Source organism: Oryctolagus cuniculus, chromosome 10 (genome assembly GCF_051225735.1).
Source record: "Oryctolagus cuniculus isolate XC-2025 breed Fujian yellow rabbit chromosome 10, ASM5122573v1, whole genome shotgun sequence".
Lineage (NCBI taxonomy): Eukaryota > Metazoa > Chordata > Mammalia > Lagomorpha > Leporidae > Oryctolagus > Oryctolagus cuniculus.
Genome location: NC_142876.1, coordinates 116,463,207 through 116,484,837, shown reverse-complemented (window position 1 = coordinate 116,484,837; position 21,631 = coordinate 116,463,207). Strand labels below are relative to the sequence as shown.

At 59.3% G+C, this 21,631-nt stretch overlaps 2 protein-coding genes across 14 annotated transcripts in view; both read left to right on the top strand.

Moving 5' to 3' along the window:
- IFT122 (intraflagellar transport 122) overlaps nucleotides 1-5,307 on the top strand; it is a 72,847-nt gene extending 67,540 nt beyond the window's left edge. For 6 of the 13 annotated variants that reach the window (XR_016215064.1, XM_051851735.3, XM_051851734.3 and 3 more), the window contains 6 exons: nucleotides 1,095-1,260; nucleotides 2,084-2,195; nucleotides 2,691-2,816; nucleotides 3,872-3,951; nucleotides 4,267-4,431; nucleotides 4,853-5,307. Coding sequence is in view for 5 of the 13 variants with exons in the window: in XM_051851735.3 (XP_051707695.3) it covers nucleotides 1,095-1,260; nucleotides 2,084-2,195; nucleotides 2,691-2,816; nucleotides 3,872-3,951; nucleotides 4,267-4,431; nucleotides 4,853-4,942 (739 nt within the window). In the remaining 8 variants the exon portion in view is untranslated. Of the gene's footprint in view, nucleotides 1-1,094; nucleotides 1,261-2,083; nucleotides 2,196-2,530; nucleotides 2,817-3,871; nucleotides 3,952-4,104; nucleotides 4,432-4,852 lie in introns of all 13 variants that reach the window. The other 7 variants (XR_011379651.2, XR_016215066.1, XR_011379650.2 and 4 more) reach the window with 4 other exon arrangements.
- A 6,040-nt stretch (nucleotides 5,308-11,347) lies between these two features.
- On the top strand, nucleotides 11,348-16,907 carry RHO (rhodopsin). The gene is given in 5 exon segments (NM_001082349.1): nucleotides 11,348-11,720; nucleotides 13,307-13,475; nucleotides 15,462-15,627; nucleotides 15,756-15,995; nucleotides 16,656-16,907. Coding segments are annotated over 5 exon segments (1,047 nt in total). The 5' UTR covers nucleotides 11,348-11,359; the 3' UTR covers nucleotides 16,767-16,907.
- Nucleotides 16,908-21,631: the final 4,724 nt, after the last annotated feature.

The following is a 21,631-nucleotide window of genomic DNA, read 5'->3' as shown; positions in this document are numbered from 1 at the left end:
GGCCAGCGTGGGGCCATGAACAGAAAACGGGCCTGATGGGATTGTGTGGCCTGAAACTACAGGAAATGACCGAAACCTTTAAAGCCCTAGAAGTCCTAAAGCCCTCCTTCTCTCCATCCTCTTCACAAGCTCCCTGTTTGCTTAGCCCCTTCCCAGTTCCAGCCCCGCCTTCCAGAGCAGGGCCCTGAGGTGTGCTCCCTGGGGAGGCCCGGCCTCTCCAAAGACCTGTCATTTACATTCCAGGGGAACCCCCGGCTCCCAGCTGCCCGAGACCCTGCTCACTGGCGAGTCAGTCTCATCCCAGAGCAGTGGTCATGGCACTGCATCGGGCCTTTCCAGTAAGCGCTGGGCGAGCCTCACCCTCTGCTGTCCACTGGGGACTGGCAGTGGCTCCTGACAGGGTCCCTGACTTTGAAGAGTCCCTTTGGAGACACATCCAAGGAACCTCACCTGCACAGACCACCTGAGTTGAAGGGGGGCCCTGGGGTAGGGGAAGCAATAACACTTGAAAAGAAGAATGGGGGGCATGGGACTTGGGCCTCCAGCATTGAGCTGAAGCTTACCTGGGAACGAAGGTGTTGTGGAGGACAGACAGTACCTAGGTCCAGCAGTGTTCAGGTGGTCTGAGGTCAGAGCACAAAGGCCTATCAGCCGCAGGCCCCAGTGGGCCCCTGGTAAAGTGCAGGCAGAGAGTGCTAGGTATCCAGGGGCCTCTGAATGGGACCTGAGGTTGGCTCCCCAGGCAGACCAGGCCCAGGGCTGGAGTGGGAGGGCGCTTGAGGCCAGGTGTCCTCGAGCCAGTCTGGTAGGCTCAACGCATCAGGAATAGCTGTTTTGGCTTGGTTAGGGTACAGGATGAGCCATCAAGAGGCCCAGAGAACCTCCACTGGGTTAAAATATTAATGGAAATGGTACTGCCTTTATTTGTGGAAAAATCCCTGGGCCTTGCTTTCCAAGAGATATAATTACAGCTCACAAAGGAGCAAAATACTCCACAGGCTTCTGCCCATGTCCTGGCACCAGCATGAGCTGTACTCCAGTGTCAGGCTCCCTCCTGGGGTGGTCTCTGCCATCCTTAACCTTGTTAATGACAGGAACACACTCTTCACCCTGGCCAAGCAGAGCAGGGCGCTGGGTGCCTACAAGCTGGCCAGGCATGCCTATGACAAGCTGCAGGGCCTGAAGATCCCTGCCAGGTTCCAGAAGTCCATTGAGCTTGGCAGCTTGACCATCCGCTCGAAGCCCTTCCACGACAGCGAGGTGAGGATACAGCTCCTCGACGGAGCTCTTTCTGTCTTCTCCCGTGTCTTTAGAGGATTTCTGCCCAGCCTCGGTTCCATCTCAGAGGGCTTCTGTGTCTTTGGAGCTCTGTGCTCGGCCCTGCGGAAGCCTCAGCATTCCTGTGCCTTGTTTTCGATGCCCCGTTCCTGTTTTCCAACTCAGTCACCAAGCCTTCCCCTAGGCTCTCTTGCTACTGCTTAGGCCCAGCCCCCACTGCCTGGCACCTGGTGCATTCCACACCTCCATATGCAGGGGACTATATACCTCTACTCTGGCTACAGGCTGGCCCTCATCCTAGGAGCCCCTGCCATACCTGACCCCGTTTCTGGAACCAGGTAGTGGCTCTGTAGCCAGTCTGCCCAGAGTATCCACGCCCTTTCTGTCAGCCCACTTGCCTCCAGCCCAGCCAGTTGTTGTCTCTTTCACAAACCCCTCTTTCAAGCTCAGAGCAGGGACTTGGCATCAAATCCCATCACCACCACCACCATTTCCTAGCTGCGTCTCGATCTTTCTGAGCCTCGGTTTCCCCCTCCATTAAGTGGGGACATGTGTGGTACCTTTCCCACAGTGGGTTGTAAGGGTAATCAAGGGTACACAGGTAGCACAGGGTCCTGCTGAGCTCTGCCTGTGAGGAGGCAGCTGGGCCTTTGCCATTGCTGTAGACCTTTGGCTTCAGCACAACACAGAGCCTGGCCCTACCCCAGGGAGCTGGTCTTCTTGGTGGCCAGGGCCTGGGGCCAAAGCCAGAGTTGGGCAGGGAGAGGACCAGTGTCCCCTGAGCAGACTGTGCTGTGTTCTGCAGGAGCTGGTGCCCTTGTGCTACCGCTGTTCCACCAACAATCCACTGCTTAACAACCTGGGCACTGTCTGCATCAACTGCCGCCAGCCCTTCGTCTTCTCTGCCTCTTCCTATGGTGAGTCCTGGTGCAGGCAAGAGGGGCAGCCAGGCTGATGGGCACATTGCTGCTGCCGCGGCTGCCTGACACACAGAGCGTCCAATGGACCCAGGGCTGCCCACCTGACACCCTCTCTTTGCACCCCAGCAGGGCTCTGTATGAGCAATGCCCTGGTACAGAGACCAAGGTGGCTCCCAAGTTGCCTCTCCTCCAGTAGTGACAAAGACTCAGAGTCCCTTTCCAGCAGCTGGGCTGAGGCCTCTCATCGCCCCTCAAAAAGGAGCCTGCCCAGCTCCTAGGAGGAGGGGGAGCTAAAGGCACCTACCTGATATGTGTGCTTTGTCTCTTCGCAGAGGGGTGGCCTCCACCCCTGCTTACCCTGCCAGGAGCCTGCCAGCAGGTGGGGAAAGAACTTGTGGTCATACCACCTTTCTACTGCTGCCTGGTGACAGCATCCTGGCCCCAAGGCCACCATGCCCCCTCAGCTGCTTCCTTGTGTCGTGTGTCTCCCAGAGGTGCTGCACCTGGTTGAATTCTTCCTGGAGGAGGGGATTACTGATGAAGAAGCCGTCTCCCTCATTGACCTGGAGGCGCCAAGACACAAGCGGGAGAACAAATGGCAGGAGGTCACAAGCAGCAGTATCCTGTGTCCTGGGCGAAGTCTGCCTGGGCTAGCAGTGCACTCAGTCTACAGCAAGGCAGGAAGGGGGGAGGGGCTTGGAGACGGGGCTGTGCCAGGGCAAGGTGAGGACAGGGACCCGAGCCTAGGGGATTCTGGGGGCACAGCTGAGCCTAGCCTCATGGCTTCCGAAATATCTAAGAAGCCCATGTGGCAGCAGAGTGGGGATCAAAGATGGGAGAGCAAGGCAGGGCCAGTAGACACGGAATGGCCTCCACCCCTTGGCCTTCCGCCATGTTTCCTTCCCATGAGGGTCTCCTATTGTTCCTGAAAGGCACTGGCCATGCCTCTGGCCATGCATAGCTAATACGTGGCCAACATGGTGTGTGATGTCCATAGTGATGGCTCCAGCTCTTCTGGTCAGGCCACTTTTCCACACAAGTGAAAGGAGGAGGCTGCACAACAAAAGTACATGCAGCCGGCCAGCTGCTGAAGCTCAGTGAGATCCAGGGCCTTGCTCTGCACTCCTGGAGGCTGTCTCTGGGGTTCTCCTGGCTTTGCTGGCCTCTGGGTAGCTCTACCCCTAGTCACCACTGCCTGTGAGAACTGGCAACCAGGAGTGCCAGCCCTGTATCCCATTGGGCTGGGAATCCCTAGATCTGGCGACTCAGCTGTGTCGGGAGAATCCCAGGGTGCATCTTGTTGGAATAACTTAGGCCATACCTCAGCTTATCCTGTGTGCAGGAAGAAGGATCCTGTCAATGGTGCAGGCTCGGGTTCTGTGCTCCCAGGCTGAATACAGGGCATGCACCTGTCAGGCCCCTGGGACCTGTGTTGGCACACGGCAGCTGAGGCAGCAAGTCTGGGGCTGAGAGTATCTTTCTAGCAAGCTCACAGGTGATGCCACTGTCCTTGGACCATGTTCTAAGGAGCACCCGGTCAGTTGTCAGGCAAAGAAGGGAGACCCAGCCTGTGACTGGCACCTCAGCTCCCCATGGGCCCCGTCGCACACTCAGCTGGGTCGTGGCCGGGGTCTATAGCACTGATTCCATCCTTGACTGGTCCCCCCTGCAAGATGCCCAGACGCTAAGGCTGGAGGAGACCCAGGACTCCATGGGAGACGACGACCCGTTCACGGCAAAGCTGAGCTTTGAGGTGAGGCCACTTCTGTGAGGATGGGCTCCTGAGGCATGCAGGGCCTGTGGGGAGGGCAGCCTCAGCCCCCTTCTGTGTGCATGGGGACCCTCAGTGGATGTGGCAACCAGAGAAGAGCTAAGACCCTTTCCTGTGAGGCTGGTCTGTCTGCAGGGGCTGACAGCCGCACTGCCGCCTCCAGGAGCTTGTCACTGTCAGGGCCCTTTGGGACAGAAGGTGGGGTTCTCCCCAGCCAACCACAGAGATGCAGGATCCTGATGCACCGTTGCTGACTGAGGGTGCCGTGCCCTCCTTCCCATCTGCCTGGCCCTGCAGCAAGGCGGCTCGGAGTTCGTGCCCATCGTGGTGAGCCGGTCAGTGCTGCGCTCCATGAGCCGCCGGGACGTCCTCATCAAGCGCTGGCCTCCGCCCCTGCGGTGGCAGTACTTCCGCTCGCTGCTGCCTGACGCCCCCATCACCATGTGCCCCTCCTGCTTCCAGGTAGGTGCCCACTGCTGGCGTTCCTGTGGCTCCGGGCTCCCAGAGCCCTGTCTATTGCCTTTCCACTTCCCAGGTACCCCCTGGGGCTACTGGGTGTCCAGGAGGAGCACAGTGATCTCTCCATGGCCAGCGTTCTCCCACGCTCCTGCCTCCTCCCCTGCGTTTCACCACTGTCTGGAGTGGACTTCCCCTGGCTCTGTGCATCCAGACCTGTGCTGAATCCAGGAGGGCCTGTGCCTTCGAGCTTCCTTTAGCAAAAGGGGCCTCAGCCCCTCCGTGCCCCCCCTGCACAGTGCTTCTGTTTCTAACTCTGCCTCACTGCCAGGCGCCCTCCCTGCCTGGCAGCACGTTCTGGGCCGAGGCTTAGGGCTGAGCACCCAGAGCGTGGACTGGGGTCAAGGCCAAGGTCATCTCTCCTCAGATGTTCCATTCGGAGGACTACGAGCTGCTGGTGCTTCAGCACACCTGCTGCCCTTACTGCCGGAGGTGCATCGATGACTCAGGCCCGTGACCCCGAGCAGCGCCCTCAGGCCTGACTGCCGTCCGAAGCCACCTTGCGGGCTCCTGCGCCGCAGGGGAGAAAGGAGTCAAGCTGTCTGAGTGTCCCCTGCCCAGATGAAGTTTGTATTTTTGGGAGGGACTTTGTATATCCTTAGAATTCCTATTTTTGGCTTTTCTTGCCTTGTAAATAGCACCCAGAGATGGGGAGAGAGTGTACATATATTTTCTAAGGAAAAAAAAAATCTGTGACTTTGAGAAGGGCTCCGAGTTTTTGTGGCAGCCTGCTCGAGCCCACAGATCTGTCAGACCGTCAGCATGCACACTTGGCCCACAGATTGCCTCAATAACGACAAATAAAAGGGCTACTTATTTTCATCAGTGTCTGCCTTTTAGCAAATCTTCATATTGTCTGCAGCTTAATTTCCTTATGCAAAAGTGCACCTGTTTCTAATTTGATCTGAAAGGAACATTACATTTGCGTGCTCTTAAAATTTAATCTAATGGAAATGGCAGTATGGGAAGAAGTAGGGGAGTGGGTAGTTTTTTGTTTATTTTGGCTTAATGGGGATCTGTCTTGACAAGAAGATTAGATACCTGGCTCCAAAGAGGTGGCACAGAGGTGCGGAGCCTGCTCTCCTGAGCCCACCACATGCCCCAGCCCCACAGCGGGGCTCTCCCCTGTCCCTCCTCTCCTCAAAGAGATGGGTTCCCTCTGAGAGCCCAGTCCTGCAGCTCGAGGCGGGGCAGGCATTGCGGGCGAGAAGCTGGGGAAGGAAAGCGCTTGCTTCCTGGGCACCTTTTCTTGGCCAGCCACATGCCACGTGCACGGGGAGGGAGAGCTAGAAGGTGCTGAGAGGGGGCCCCTGTGTGTGCATCCCTGGTGTCCTGTTCCCTTCTCGCAGCGTGCAGCCTGCCATGAGGGGGGTGGTGAAACAGGGCTTGATGCCATGCCCCAGAGCAACATGAAGCAAGAGGGCTTTAAGAGATGGGCAGGCGTGTGTCAGGGGTTGTGTTCAAAACCACCCTTGTCTGTGAAGTGGGGGCCCTGGTGCATGTGCCCATGGGAGGGATGGAGAGCCTGAGGTCTCGGCAGGGGAGCAGCTGCAGAGGACCCCTGCCCCCACCCCCGCCAGCCCCCTTCTCCCTGCCTCCCTCTCACCTCTCTTTGGAGATGAGGGAGGAAAATAAAGAGAGGGAGCCAGACAGTTGTGCCAACAGAACTCCTCCGTTGAGTGTCTAATTACTTACGATCATGCATGCTCTCTCTCGCTAAACATTTATTAATGTGTTAGGATTTCCATTAGCGCGTTACTTGAACTGAAATCATTTGCATATGGCTGGGAAAAAGTGGAAAGGGAGAAAACAGCTCCAGCTACCCAACAGGCGTCAATCACAGTGACAGATCAGATGGTCCCTGCTGGTGGCAAGGGAGGGGCCCAGCGTCAGACTCCCGCATGCACGTTGTCAGCCGGAAAAGACGAAGCCGAGTGCACTGGGTGCTGGGAGCCCAGCCTGATCGGAGCTCCCAATTCAACTGAACATTACCCGTGCCTTGTCTAAAGGGCACTTCAAAAAGTTCACAGGAAAATGGAATTAAACAAGTTTACTTTTGAGGCAGAATTTTAAATCCACGCAGATTTTTCGTAATACGCATTTTCCATGAATTTTTTGAAGTGCTTTATTAACCCTCACAGCCTCCGAGGCTGTCCGTTGGGCAGATGATGAAACTGGGGCTCAGTGGCAATCTCTTCTTTTTCATCCAACAAATAGGTCTTGAGGCAGTGCCACATTGATCCCTGGGGACATGGACTCGCCCTGCTCTGCTGCTCCCCCAGCCTGGCCAGGACTGGGCCAAGCCCAGTCCTCTTCCTAGGCCCAGTTGCCTCCATCCAGCTCTGACACCGAGCTTCCAGCCTCAGTCTGCGTCTGTGAATGGAGCTCAGTGGTGACCTTGGGCCCTTCAGGTGCCCACGACAAAGAAGGTGCCGTGGGGATGTGGAGGTGTGTGCTTCAGAGGGTACACAGGCCTACAGGAGCCGCGCGGAAGTGAGGGTGGGGAGTGAGCCTGCTCCTAGCTCCAAGGGCTCGGGAGTGAACCTGCAGTCCTAGAAATGGGAAGTTAGGAAGAGGAGGACCAGGTGGCTGGAGGTTGGTCTGCCTCCACCTGGCCTCAGCCGTGGGGGAGGGCCTGGGTTTGCCACCTCCCTAGCGAAGCTGCCGAAGCCAGGAGCCTCGTGGTTCTCATGGAGGTGGGCAGGGGTCCCTCTCCAGTCTGCTGCATGTCTTCCCTGGCGCAGGGTCTGTGTGCAGATGGCGGGGGTGGTTGGCAGGGAGGCCCCCACTGCATGGGCCTGCTACCCGGGGCCAAGCCTGTATCCCAGGACTCCCTGACACTCTTCCATCCTGACGCCAGATCATACCCCTTCCCTACCAGTACCAGTACCAATGTGACCCCTGGGCTGGCCTGCCCTCCCCACCTGGGCCCAGCCCTTCCATACCCGGCTGCCCTCCCCATGGCGCCAAGGTGCTCTTCCCCAAAGCCAGTCGCTCTGAGGGCCTCCTCACCCACCCTGCGCCTTCCTGGTCCATCTCTTGCACTGCTAGGTCCCTGCAGCCCCGGGCTGGTAGCCAGCTTCCTTCTTGAAGTTAGCAGCTTCCCTGTCCGCTGCCCTGAGGCAGGGGCTGGTGGGATGCATCTCGGGGTCCCCTGTCAGCCCGGAGTCCAGCCACAGAACGTGTTTGCTGGATGTTCCAGAAGCAGCGAAAAGCGTGCAAGGGATGGAGAAAAGGAGATGGGGAGGAGACTGGGTCTCTCTCCTTCCCTTACTCCCCCTTGACATTCTCAGTCGTGGTGACGCAGTGGGGGAGGTGGGGAGAGGAAGAGGAAGAAGAGGAAGCTGCTGACCCAGCAGCCCCTTTTCCTGCTGAGGCTTAAGAGCTATTAGCAGCTGCAGGCTAAGCCCCTAAGCGCTGGATCCCACAGGGAAGTCCCAAGAGGGATGTGTGTGCTCAGAGGCAGCCAACCATGGGCCCCTACAGCTCCTCCCCGGCCCGACCAAGGGGGCAGCAGGGGGGACATCATCTCAGGTGACCCCTGCTTGGGCTTGGCCATGGGCCTCTGCCCAGGGCCCTCTGGGTTGCCTGGTAAAGGAAGGAAGACCTCAGGCTGGGAGAGCTGGGCCTGGCTCCACTCCCAGCTCTGTTGAGCAGCCGTGACCCTCTGCACTCCGATTCTCCCGGTCAGAGGGGAGCGAGCCTCTTCTCAGGGATCAGGAGCAGCCACTGACTCATGGGACATTTGCTGAGCAGTTCCAATGGGCTGTGAGTTCAGAGGCAGCCATGAGCAGGCCCAGAGTGGGCACAATGGGGAGGCGGCCCCACGGGAGACAGCAGGAACCAGTGCCAGCAGCACTCAGCAGCGCTCCCCACAGCCATTCCCCTTTTACAGAGCAGGGAACCGAGGCACGGGAAACGGGAGCTGGCTGTGCCCAGGCTGTGTGGAGGCCAGCACAGGGAGAGGAGGGCACTGAGACCTCCGCGGTAAGGTTTGGGGTCGGCGAGCCAGGCCCTGGTGGGGCGAGCAGGGCAGGTTTGCGAGTGGGTCCCCTGGGTCTTCCTCGAGGCCCAGCAAGGGGAAGCAGAACTTTCTAGATGTCCAGGTGACCCAGAGACACAGCCTAGAAGCTGGGCTTGCCCTGCCCTGGGCCTGTGTGACTCAGCCTAGGTTCTTTCCTTTTTTACTCACTTATACCATAGTGTGAGTGACTGGCAGCCCTGTCCTGGGAGATGCCTCCTTGGGGGAGGGGAGCATAGCCAGGTGGGAGAGGGGCTGCCAGGGCTGCCCAGGACAGATTAGTAGTGTGGCACAGGCAGCGTGCTGTGGCCTTGGCCTCAGTCTCTCCGGCCTACCCTCTCGGCCTATTCTGAGTCTGCCGTTCTGAACAGAAGAGCACTTTTTCTCCAAGAAACGGAAGTGTTGCTCCATGGAGCAGAGAGTACCGTCCCCACCCTGGGTGACGGCCTTTGGTTCCCAGTCACCACAGCCCCTCACAGAGGAGGAGGCCGCGACTTGGAGAAGGCCTTACTCACTCGTTCATTCCACACATACCTGGAGAGCCTGGCCTGGCAGCTGCCGCTGTGAAGCAGGCAGACAGAAACCCCTGGCTCCCCAGCTCCATGCCACCCTGTTGAGAGCAGGACTAGACCCAGCCTGCCCCGCATGCTCGTCCTGCAGTCTGGAGACGCGCAAAAGCCCTGTGAGCAGACAAAGGGACTTGCAAGCTGTCGTGATGAGCAGGCGCCGTGCGAGGGGCTGGGTGGGCTGGGCTCCCTCCTCTGTCAGGCCACTGGACGCTGTCAGAATCAAACCTTCCACCTTGACCTCATTAGCTTGCAGCCTAATCACTGGGTCAAGCGTCTTAAAGTGCGAGAGGCTGCACCTCGCCCCCTGCCCCGCCACCCTCTGCGCCTGCTCCCTCAGTCCTCCATGCTCAGCCCCACACTGCCTGGGAGGGGCAGGTGCACTGGTGGGAAACAGGACACTTTTCTGAGCAGACAGATGTAAGAACTCAATAGAGACTGGGTGAGAGAGAGAGAAGGGGGGGAAGTATCTCAGAGACAGGGACAGTCCCCCACTGACCTTCTGCCCCTTGCCTCAGGGCCTGTGCACGTGCTGTTCCTCTGCTATCTGCCTGCCGATTGGCATAGCTGGTTCTTCCCGCCATTCAGTCCTAGCTCGTTTCACTTCTCAGAGAGGCCCCATGGCTGTGTTGGGAGCAGGTCGCCATCTGAACATTCCCTGTAGTTATTCACATCATTGCTTGTTTCTGGTTCCACCCTCCTTCCTCCAGAAATAGAGGTGTCAGGCGGGCACAGCAGTCAGAGCACTGTACCTGGGTTCAACTCTGCCCCTCTTCTCATCCCGCTTCCTAATGATGTGCACCCTGGGGGGCAGCAGTGATGGGTCAAATACGTGGGTTCCTGCCATCCATGTGGAAGATCCAGATGGAAGTCTAGGCTCCTGGTGTAGCCCTGGCCATTGTGGGCATTTGGGGAGGGAACCAGCAGATGGAAGATCTCCCTCTGTCTCTCTCTGCCACTCTACCTTTCAAACAATAAATAAATCTAGAAAGAAAGAAAGAGGTGCAGGCATCTTGGGGGCAGGGGCTTGGTCCTTCTGAATGTCCCCAGAACGGAACTCCTTATCTGGGACACAGCCACTGCGTGACCCTCATGCTGGCTGATGGTCATCACCAAGTGCCACCCACTTCCCTCCTGGGGTGTCACCATGCTGCTTTTGGAGGTGAGGGACCTGCCAACACTGAGCCTCCAGGGCCCTGATCATCAACTCCAGACTGCCTCCCCCAGCGTCCTGCTGGCCTGGGACCGGTCCTCGTGGGCCGCTTGCCTCGTGGCATCCTCACAGCCTCAGTGTCCTGCCGGCCCCCTCTCCAGATTGGAGGCCCCCAAGGTCCCGAGGATCTCTGTCCCCTCCATCTCTGGGGGACAGTTGTTCATGTTCCTGCCCCTGAGATCTGCCTGAGCCACTGCCCTCTGCTTAAAGCCAGGCTCCTCTACTTAAAGCCAGGCCCTGTCGCCATGGCCCCCTGCCCACATCCTCCCTCCCTCAGAGCCCAGGCAGGAGCCCCCTGACTCCGCAGTGGACAGCGCACACTGCCCCAGGGCAGGACCGTGGTCTCCCCACATCGTCCTCCTCGGCCATCAGCTCCTCCAGGCGGGGCCTTGCTCTCTCCATCTCTGCATCCCCACGGCCTCCACGTGAACATGTGATGAACAAGGGAGCGAGTCAGCTCCGCATCAATGCAGCCGTTGCTGAGCTCTGGGGCTCCGCCAGGCCCTGGCTGGCATGGGGACAGCACAGCCCCTGCCCACACAGAGCTCAGTGACAGGACAAGCCAGGAGGTCCCTTAGGGAGGGAGGGCATGGGGAGGGGGCTGCATGTCGGGGTGGGGAGTTAACCAGGGAGCCTGCCTCTGCCCAAGGGGGAGCTCCCAGGGAGGGTCCGGAGAGCCGAGGTCCAATCCCAAGCAGGCCCAGGCCAGCAGACAGAGGTGGGCAGAGATTCCCAGAGGGAGCTGGGGGCCGACAGTTGGGGGCGTTCACTTTCCCAGGGTGCTGAGCCCTCCCAGCCCCGGCCCCAGGCTTCTACCTGGTGTCACCTTGGCCCCTTTTGGAAGCCAATTAGGCCCCTAGTTGCAGCCATGGGGATTAATATGATTATGATCACCCCCAATCTCCCCGGTGCTGACTCAACCGGGAGCTTAGGGGGAGGGAAGGTCACTTTATAAGGGTCTGGGGGGGGTCCGAGCTGGGAGTTGTGCAGCCGGAGCCCTGGGTGGCTGAGCTCAGGCCTCAGCAGCGATCTCGCGTCGGAGCAGCCGGTGGGGCAGCCACCAAGGCCGCAGCCATGAACGGAACGGAGGGCCCGGACTTCTACATACCCATGTCCAACCAGACAGGCGTGGTGCGCAGCCCCTTCGAGTACCCGCAGTACTACCTGGCCGAGCCCTGGCAGTTCTCCATGCTGGCCGCCTACATGTTCCTGCTCATCGTGCTCGGCTTCCCCATCAACTTCCTCACGCTCTACGTCACCGTGCAGCACAAGAAGCTGCGCACGCCCCTCAACTACATCCTGCTCAACCTGGCTGTGGCTGACCTCTTCATGGTCCTTGGGGGCTTCACCACCACCCTGTACACCTCCCTGCATGGCTACTTCGTCTTCGGGCCCACGGGATGCAACGTGGAGGGCTTCTTTGCCACGCTGGGCGGTATGAGCTGCGGTGCCGGGGGTGTGGGAATGCGGGGTCTGGGAGGGGTCGGGGGCCAGTCCCAGGCTTGGCGACGGGGGATGACATTCGTTCTTGCCCCTCCTGTCTTCTCCAGTCAGCACGATCCAAGGCCTTGGTTGATTTAGCCAGTGAGCCCTGGTCGCGATGGCAAGCTGGGTGGCTGTTTGTGGGAGGTGGGCCTTGCACAGTGCACTGACCTGGGAGAGGCGCCCTGGTCGCGTTCCACAGCAGGGAGCCTGGGGTTCCGAGGAGCTGATGACCAGGGGGGCCAGGAGCAGAGCTGAGGTCAGGGCCTGCATCTCCGTGGCCCCTGGGCTGGGCTGGGCTGTAAGGAGAGAGCAGACAAGATGGGTCCCTGCCCTCCAGGGACCCTGGTCAGGTGGGAAGCAGATCCTGGGTCCTGCACTTGCTGGTTCTCCCAGTGCTGGGCGGTGGGCTTGCCTGCCCGGCATCTGTCTTCTCCCTCCCCAGTCCATCAGATCCCTGGGTACCCTCAGGCTCTGCCCTTCGGATGGGTGACCTCGCCCCACTCAGAAGCGGCCCCTTCATGGGGAGGCCTGAGGCCTGTGTGGCAATCTTGGCTTCAGCAGATGCACTCAAATCCCTCCCATCACTCCCCTGGAAGACTGAGGGGCTGCGACGGGGAGAGTAGATCCCATTTAGCAGACGAGAAAACTGAGGCATGCAGAGGGCAGAGACTCATTTAAGGAGGGCAGAGCCTGGGTGTGCTGGCTCAGATCCGGGAACATTTCCTGTGGGACACAGGAGGAGGTAGGCGAGATGTCAGGGCAGAGCTGGGTGACAGCAGAGCTTAGCGCTGCAGGGTGGCTCTCCTGCCTTGTCTCCTTCCTCTCCTTTCATTTGAGAAAGACAGAGAGTTCCCGCCCACCCATTGGTTCACTCCCCAGATACACACAGCAGCCAGGGTCAGAGTGGGCTGAAGCCAGCAGCTGGGAACTCAATCTGAGTCCTCCATGTGGGTGGCTTTGTCCCAACATCATGGCTTTGTCCCAACATGCTCATTGGCAGGAAGCCAGAGTCAGGAGACAGAGTCCAGCACTGCACCCTGGCTCTCCAACGTCCTTGCCTGCTCGGCCCCGTATCTGCCACGTCCCGGTGGACCCTCCTCTGCGGGGTCTGTCATGGCTTACAGCTAACAGCCAGACATAATTGACACTAGTGTCCCCTCTCATGCTCAGAAATGCCCCAGTTGGCCAGGGAAGCACGCGGCTGATCTCCCTTGCTGAAGCTCTGAATCCCGGGGATCAGGTGGGCTAGGGAGGGCGAAGACAGACGCTGGGAGGCAAGCCCTGCCCAGCACGGGGAGAATCCAGCGACTGTAGGACCAGGGATCTGCTTCCTCCGCCCTCCCTCCAGGGAAATCCCAGCCCCATCAAGTCCCCTCAGGAACCCCGAACTCTACGGAACTCAGCGCATCGGTCCCTCTGCGGGAGCCGAGGCTCTGCTCCAGTCCTGCTCCCGGGGCCTTCTTGAGGGAGGAGCGGCTCCTGAGCCAGGCAGCGGGCTGCGGGTGGGCGGGGAGCTGAGCGCCCACTGCCTTGCAGGTGAAATTGCGCTGTGGTCCCTGGTGGTCCTGGCCATCGAGCGGTACGTGGTGGTGTGCAAGCCCATGAGCAACTTCCGCTTCGGCGAGAACCACGCCATCATGGGTGTTGCCTTCACCTGGATCATGGCCCTGGCCTGCGCCGCGCCGCCCCTCGTCGGCTGGTCCAGGTAACAGCCCTGGGCAGAAGGGAAGGGTCTGTCTCCTGGGGGCCCTTCCTAGGGTCCTGCCATCAGGACTCCGCCCAGGCAGGGGCCAGACCCTAACGTTGCTAAGGGGGCTGCTCCCACTTCCGGGGCCCCAAGTCAAGGAGAATCCCAAGCACCCCAACCCTTCACCTTGGCCAGGCCCCTAATCCCCACCTAAGCCAAATTCCAATCCTCTTTGGGTCAGCACCCCTCTGACCTTGGGCTTCAACACCTGGGGAAGCCAAGCCTTCCGAGACCAGTGGCCTTCAAAAGCTCATGGAAAATGGAATTAAAAGTTAATTTTGGTGTAAAAAGAAATTTGGAGTCCATATGTCCGAAAGATGTTCAAGACATTTGTGAGAAGTGCGTGTTATGAAAAACTTCCCATGGATTTCAGAAGTGTTCGCACTAAATAACATGTTTTTTAAAAAAATATTTATTTATGCATTTGAAAGAGTTAGAGAGAGAGAGAGAGATCTTCCATTCACTGGTTCACTCCCCAAATGGCTATAATGGCTGGGGCTGCACCAGGCTGAAGCTCAGAGCCTGGAACTCCATCCTGGTCTCCCACATGGGTGCAGGAACCCAAGTACTTGGGCTGTCTTCTGCTGCCTTCCCAGGTATAATAGCAGGGAGCTGCATCAGAAGTGGAGTAGCGGCCGGCGCCGCGGCTCACTAGGCTAATCCTCCGCCTAGCGGCGCCGGCACACCGGGTTCTAGTCCCGGTCGGGGCGCCGGATTCTGTCCCAGTTGCCCCTCTTCCAGGCCAGCCCTCTGCTGTGGCTAGGGAGTGCAGTGGAGGATGGCCCAGGTGCTTGGGCCCTGCACCCCGTGGGAGACCAGGAAAAGCACCTGGCTCCTGGCTCCTGCCATCGGATCAGCGCGGTGCGCCAGCCGCAGTGCGCCGGCCGCGGCGGCCATTGGAGGGTGAACCAACGGCAAAGGAAGACCTTTCTCTCTGTCTCTCTCTCTCACTGTCCACTCTGCCTGTCAAAAAAAAAAAAAAAAAAAAAAAAAAATCTCTCTCTGTAACTCTGCCTTTAAAAAAAAAAAAAAAAAAAAGAAGTGGAGTAGCAGGACTTGAACCGGCACCCATATGGGATGCTGGCATTCCAAGCAGCTTGTTAATCTGCTGTACCACAGTGCTGGCCCCAAACTACTATTTTTTTCATTCCACGTTCCATGCACTTTTTGGAGTAACCCCAGAGTTGGTGCCACTGCGGCTCCTGGGGACAGGGTCATACCCAACCCCCAGCCAGTCTCCCAAGTAGGTTAAGATAAAGGAAGGTGGCATAGATTGCCATACTGGCTGCTTAGGGGACAGCTCCACATCCCACCCTCCTTTCTTCGGCCTGGGGTCCCCTTCCAGGCCCTGGCTGAATTCGAGCCCTCCCTGCCCTGGCCTCTTTCTCCATCTTCTCCTGGTAGGTGCCCGTCACTGCCTGTTAGTGTGGACGCTGTGTGCTCGGGGTTTTCAGAGGCCAGTCCAATGTCACCAGCGACATGCCCCAGGCACCTCTTGTTTCCTTAGAATCCCCGGGTGGCTCTCTTAGGCCTAGAACATGCTGCTCCCCTGTGGCTTGCAGACCTGGGTTGTCCAACCTGCCTGGAAAGCGGAGCTGGGGGCTTTCCCCTCCTCTCCGCCAACGTCCAAGGGCACTAGCGGCAGGGGCTGTGAAGAGATGCCAGGCAGTTGAGGCAGCAGGGAGATGTTGGGGCGGGCACACAACAGTGCGGGGAGGCTGGGCGGTCTCGCCTGGTGACAGAGCCACCAGGCCGCCAGGCCCACCACAACACGGTTTCCCAGAAATCATCCCACCCTCGGGCCAAGTCAGTCTGTTTACAGGGAGTGGGGAGAAGGGGGGCCGGGAGAGGGGCTAGTGACCAGCCAGTGCATCGGCTGGGCCAATCCCAAGCCCCTCTGTGGGGGGTGGGCAGTCTCCCTGATGAGCCCCGCCCCACGCTCAGGTACATCCCTGAGGGCATGCAGTGCTCGTGCGGAATCGACTACTACACGCTCAAGCCCGAGGTCAACAACGAGTCGTTCGTCATCTATATGTTCGTGGTCCACTTCACCATCCCTTTGATCATCATCTTCTTCTGCTACGGGCAGCTCGTCTTTACTGTCAAGGAGGTACGGTCGGGGCTGGCCTTGCCCCGCAGGCGGTCTAGTCTCCTCCTCTGCCCTCCAGGGCCCCGAGCTGGGTGCTGGGGACAGGTGCTGGGCACCGCAGCCCGGACACCGGCCTTGTGTCCCTGCAGGCAGCTGCCCAGCAGCAGGAGTCGGCCACCACGCAGAAGGCAGAGAAGGAAGTGACCCGCATGGTCATCATCATGGTCATCGCCTTCCTGATCTGCTGGGTGCCCTACGCCAGCGTGGCGTTCTACATCTTCACCCACCAGGGCTCCAACTTCGGGCCCATCTTCATGACCATCCCGGCGTTCTTCGCCAAGAGCTCCTCCATCTACAACCCTGTCATCTACATCATGATGAACAAGCAGGTGCCTGCAGGCTGGGGAGGGGAGGGGGCCTCCCCCGGGGCTCCTGGAGGCCACACCCCCTTTAGCTGGGAGCTTGTGAGAAGGGCAGGTTGTCGGGCCCCGCCTTTGAGATTCTGCCTGGCTGGCCTGGCGGAGGCCCAGGACCTTGTTGGGGGTCGGGGGAGGGCCAGTGCTTGCTCATGTGTGAGAAGCACCCCTCACCCTGGTTCTGGACTCTACTTTAAGGCTCACGTGACCTGAGCCTGGGGGTAAGATGGTGCTGGTCTCCGGAAAGCTTAGCAAGGAGCTGAAAGGCTAGAAGCCAGTGGCTTCTCTGCGGAAGCCACAAGTGGGGGACCCATGGCCCTTCGAGTCAGGCAGATCGGGTCCTGCATGACCTTGGACGGCTTCATTCCCTTCTTTGGGCTTTGGTGGCCTCAAGCTTAGAAACAGCAGAATCCCGGACTCAGAGGGCCCTGCAGTGTCCTCCGTGGCCGAGCCCCTGGGGTTGGCCGCTGGCATCTCTGGGGGCAAGATGTAGATGCAAGGTTGCCCCCAGAGACCCAGACTGGCGTGAGAGGGCCGAGCGGGGAAGGGCGCGGAGGCAGGTCTCACTGACCACGCCACCCCGGCTCCACACGGCGCGGCCTCGCAGCCTGACCCATGCCTCTTGCCTTCCAGTTCCGGAACTGCATGCTCACCACCATCTGCTGCGGCAAGAACCCACTGGGTGACGACGAGGCCTCTGCCACCGCTTCCAAGACGGAGACCAGCCAGGTGGCCCCGGCCTAAGCACTGCCAGGGACTCCGTGGCCGACTGTAGGAGTCTCCCATCCCTCACACCCCACCCCCAGCCACAGCCACCCCACCAGGAGCGGCGCCTGTCAGAACCAAGTTTCGCAGGCTCCGTGAGAGGGTTGTTTTCCCCTAAAGAAAAAAAAATGAGAAAAATGATGCTCCCCTCTCAGCGGGGCAGCCCAAGACGAGGCACCCACCGAGACCCCGACCTGGAGTCCCAGGTTCCCAGGGGCCCATGGGACCTGCCTGTTTCCCTCCTCCCCTAACTCTTCTCTCAGGAACAAAAGAACTCTTGCTCTCTGGAAAAGTGTCCCAGCTTAGGGCTCAGAATCTAGCACAGAACGGGGCACACAGTAGGTGCTTAATAAATGCTAGATGGAGGAAGGACAGAATGGATGAAGGAGTGAGTGGAGGAATGAATGAAGGGACGAGTGGGCCGGGAGAACACACCCGCTGTCTCCAGCTCCCTTGACGGAAGCAGCTCGCACCTGGCTGACGAGTTGCAGAAGTTGTATCTCTCTCCCTGGGGTCCCACTTGCTTCCCCCATAAAATGGGAATCCTCACGCCCTGCCCGGCCTCCTGGCTGCTGTGTGTGTGTGTGTGTGTGTGTGTGTGTGTGTGCGCCCGTGTGAGCTGAAGCGCTCTGTAAATAGTTAGGAGCGGTACAGACTGTAGCCAATGTTATGAATAAGATCAATTAATACAATGCATGTGATCCTCTCCTCTCGACAAGTGACCATTTGGAACTGGGCAGGGCCCCAGGCATTCAGAGGGTGGGTCTCACCCAGCCTCCAGAGGTTTTACAAAATTAGCCAGGAATCAAGGCCAGCCCAGGACTGGGGGCTGGGCTTCAGAGAGGGACAGTCTCAGGACGCCGAGTGCAGCCCCAGGCCCGATAGAACAGCCTCCGGGCCTAGCGTGGCCCCTGCAGTGTGAGGCCCAGGCCCAGGGCCTCCCCTTCCCAATGCAGCCTGCAGAAGGGCAGGCCTCCCTCGCAGCCTCTGGGAGCCCCGGCATCTCTGGGTTAGCATGGAGCTCCCAGAAGCCCTGCTCACCTCCCACATTTAATGAAGAGCTGAGTCCCTGATGTCACCCTTATCTCCAAGAGCTTAGACATTCGGCTGGGTCCCCCTTCCTTGGGACGTCCGTGGGGCTCAGTTTCCAGCTCCCCGGCTGGCCGATGCCCTGTCTTCAGCAGCTGCTGGCCCATTCTCCAATCTGGAGTCTTTGCTCAGAATTGAGCTGCCTCGGTAACTGCCCCTCCTCAACGTAACCAAAGCCGGAAACTCTAGCCTTCCCCAGTTCTGCCTGGAGACAAAGGCAAATCGAGGCATTAAAAGCTCAGCTCCTATGCTTGGCATTAATGGTGGTGGATTTTGTTACTCTCCAGCTCTTTAGCATTGGATTGAAACTGGGGGGCTCCCACCTGACCTTGGGGGTTCTGGATCAAGCAATGGGTGGAGCCAAGCCGGCCGGGCCCCTTGGGGGTAGGGGTCAGAGGAGGAGTCCTGGGAACAGGAAAAACCCTGAGTTTGGAGTCCTAGAGACCAAGGTGACCCATGAAATTGCAAGCAAGTTCTGTCACCTCTCTGACTTCCTTAGCTGCAGAAGGGGACCTTAAATGTGGCCTTGAGGGGTGGACTCTGTGCGGCCCCCACTTTCTGGCACGCGGTAGGTGGTGAGAGACTTTGGTGTTGCTGAGCCATGGCTCAGCACGGGCCTCACCAGAGACCCCTTCCCCAAGGGGCGTGGGATGGAGATAGACTCCTGCTAGTGACCCCCTCTCTGAGGCGGGGAGGTGGGGCAGGAGGCTGTGAAGACCCTCAGGACCACCGTGTCTTTGCGCCGTGCCTCTTGGTCATGTCACTCGGGATGCCTTTGGTTGCTAGTGATAGGAAATCTGACCCAAAGCGGCCTCGTTCAAGGGCTGACTGTTCCCAGGAAGGGGCAGAACCTGCCCCTGGCAGCTCCAGGCTCAGCAAACCCTGCCGACTGGGCTTCTCCTCCCAGAAGGGGCTCTGATTGGCCAGGCTTGGGTCACCTGATCACTCCTAAGCCCACCCCACCACTGTCCTGAAGAACCGTCCTCCCATTGGCTGGACCTGGATCACCTGATCACCCCTGCGGGCCATGCTAGTGTCAACCTCACAGAAGCTGTGCAGCCTCGGGGTGGGCGAGGTAGGATCCCCCCAGGAAAACCAGGGGTGCTGTGAGGAGGAGGAGGAGGGCATGAGCAAGCCGCGTGGGCAGAAGCAGCAAGGGTCCCAAGGGGAGGAAGCGTCTTGCCATTGGTGACATCGGGGCACGTGGCTAGACCAGGCCTGCCTCCCACCTGGGACACGGGGTGGGGGGGGAAGGTGGCCGTGGGGGTGTTCCATGGTCTCGCTCTCCATTTCGGACGCTGTGTCCCGGGTAGCCAGTCCCAGCACACCTCACCTCACCCAGCCCACTTACTCTGAGCACTGAGCACTGGGCCTCTCGCCGCAGCCTCACGTTTACAGGGCAGATTTACTCTACAACGAGAACATTCTTTTTTTTTTTTTTTTTTTTTTTTTTTTTAAAGATTTATTTATTTATTTGAAAGAGTTACAGAGAGAGAGATCTCCCATCCACCACTTCACTCCTTAAATGGCCACAATGGCCAAGGCTGAGCCAGGTCAAAGCCAGGAGCCAGGAGCTTCTTCTGGGTCTCCCATGCGGGTGCAGGGGCCCAAGGACTTGGGCCATCTTCCACTGCTTTCCCAGGCCATAGCAGAGAGCTGGATGGGAAGTGGAGCAGCTGGGATATGAACCAGCACTCCCACGGGATGCCAGCACCATAGGTGGCAGCTTAACCCGCTACGTCACAACACTGGCCCCAAAACCAGAGTATTGTCTGTTTCTTCCTGGAGGAAAGGAGAGCCTCTCCACGTCCTTAATTCACCCTTGGTCTGATAGCCCCTTAGGGGGCTGCGTGTGTAGGAGAGAGCAGCTGACTTAAGCTGCCAGGGGCTCCCACCTGGCCCCAGGCCGCAGCAGCAGCAGGATGATGGAGCGCCTGCTGTGTGCAGTCGCCGCTCTGTTGAGCCAATGCCAAGGAAATGGTCCCAGGCTAGACACGCTGGGGACTGAGAGGTGAACTGGGGGGAGAGGGCTCTGGGCTGTGCCCTGGCCAGCTCCAGGGCCCCAGAACTCCCACCCCCCTCCCCGGAGACAGTGGAGACAGTGGAGCTGGGTGGCCTCGGGGCAAGTCCCCAGACTGCTCCAGGCCTCCACTGCTGGTGTGGAGGATACACGGCTGCAGCAGCCAGGAGCTCCCAATCGGGAGGAGAACCGGGTTCTAAGGAGCTGTACTCTGCTGTGGCGCAAGGCAGACTTGGAGAGAAATTAACACGCGGAGGGAGGTCTCAGAGCAAGGGGGAAGCAAGTCTTCGCTCCTCCCCTGAATTCTAGCTGGACACATCCCTGCCCAGCACCTCCCGGTTTCCCTGGCATCCTGGTGGCATCGCATTAAGGTGCAGCCATTGGCGTGCACTTGGAAATGACGGTGCCTCCTCTGGTTGTAGATTTCAGAGAAAGGAGGAGCTTTCCATGTCCTCTTAGCTAACACAGAGGGCCTTCGGGTCAAGGCCAAGGACCCGAACTTTGGCTTCTTCCTGCAGAAATAAAAATACAGCAAACCTAGAGTATTTTCATAGACACTGGACATGGCAGCTGTTGCTCTGTGGACCCAGCCCTCTCTGCAAATCTCAGCCCATCATCAGGAAAGGGAGTCAGAAATGTGCTGACATTACAGGAGTGCAGGGGCCGGGGGCAGACCCTGAGCCCGCCCGGGAAGCCAGAACAGAGCCGTCACTCCACCCGGCATTCCAGGGGGGCCCCTACTGGTCCCATTCCATGCCCTCCCCTGCAGCCTGAAGCTCATCACCAGCCTCCTCCCGACAAAAGGCAACCCTCTGGAGGAGTTTGTAGATGGCACACACATTCTCGAACTCCTTGCCTTCGAATGCGAAACGCTACCCTGGCACAGCCGGGAGAGGGTTTCAGACGGAGCCGTGGGGATGTTTCTGTCGCTGAGTGTTGCTCTATCGCTCAGTTCTTGGAAGCACCCCGCAGATGTGATCAAAATCGCCGCCCCCGCCCATGCCAGCTTCCGCTCGCTGCTCGCCTTGGCTCACTCCTGCTCTGGCCCGGACCCAGGGCGCAGTTTTCAGGCCTCCATCTACTCAGCCGGCTCAGAGGCTCCCGCAGCGTCACAGCCACGGGTGCTGAGCACCTACTGTGTGCCAGGCCACACTGGGCAACAGGGAGGCCTCCAGAAAGCAGCCAGCCACAGCCCCTGCCCCTCTCCCAGAGCTCAAGAGTCAGGGCTGGGCCACTTCACAGGGCTCAGGGTCCCCGGGGAGCAAGCCCAGGGGCTGGGGCACCCCCCAAGAAGGGCCCCTCGCCTTGGAGGGGTCGGGGACTGCCATCTCTCCTGAGGCCAGAGCAGGCAGCAAGGGCAAAGCAGGCCTCCAGGACGAGTGTCCATCCGCCAGGTCTCACGCACGGCGGTGCGGGACTGTGCACCTGCTGCGTGGCTCTGCTCACTGCGACCATGCTTTGGGGTCACACTCAAACCAGATCCCAACTACGCAGCTCCCCTACCCGGCAGCCATGGTGTCACCCCATGCTGACCTGCGGTGTGGACAGACGCTCGGATGTGGGGCGCCCTGCTGCTGTGACACTCACTCAGCCTCGTCACCCGTGGGAGTGGCTAGGGGCATAGAAAGCGGGTCCTGATCCTTGCTGACACGCCCACTGCTGGCACCTTGATGGGCTCTCATCATGGCTTCCACTGGACGTTCCCCCGGGGCAGGTGCCTGGGATGCTGCTCTGC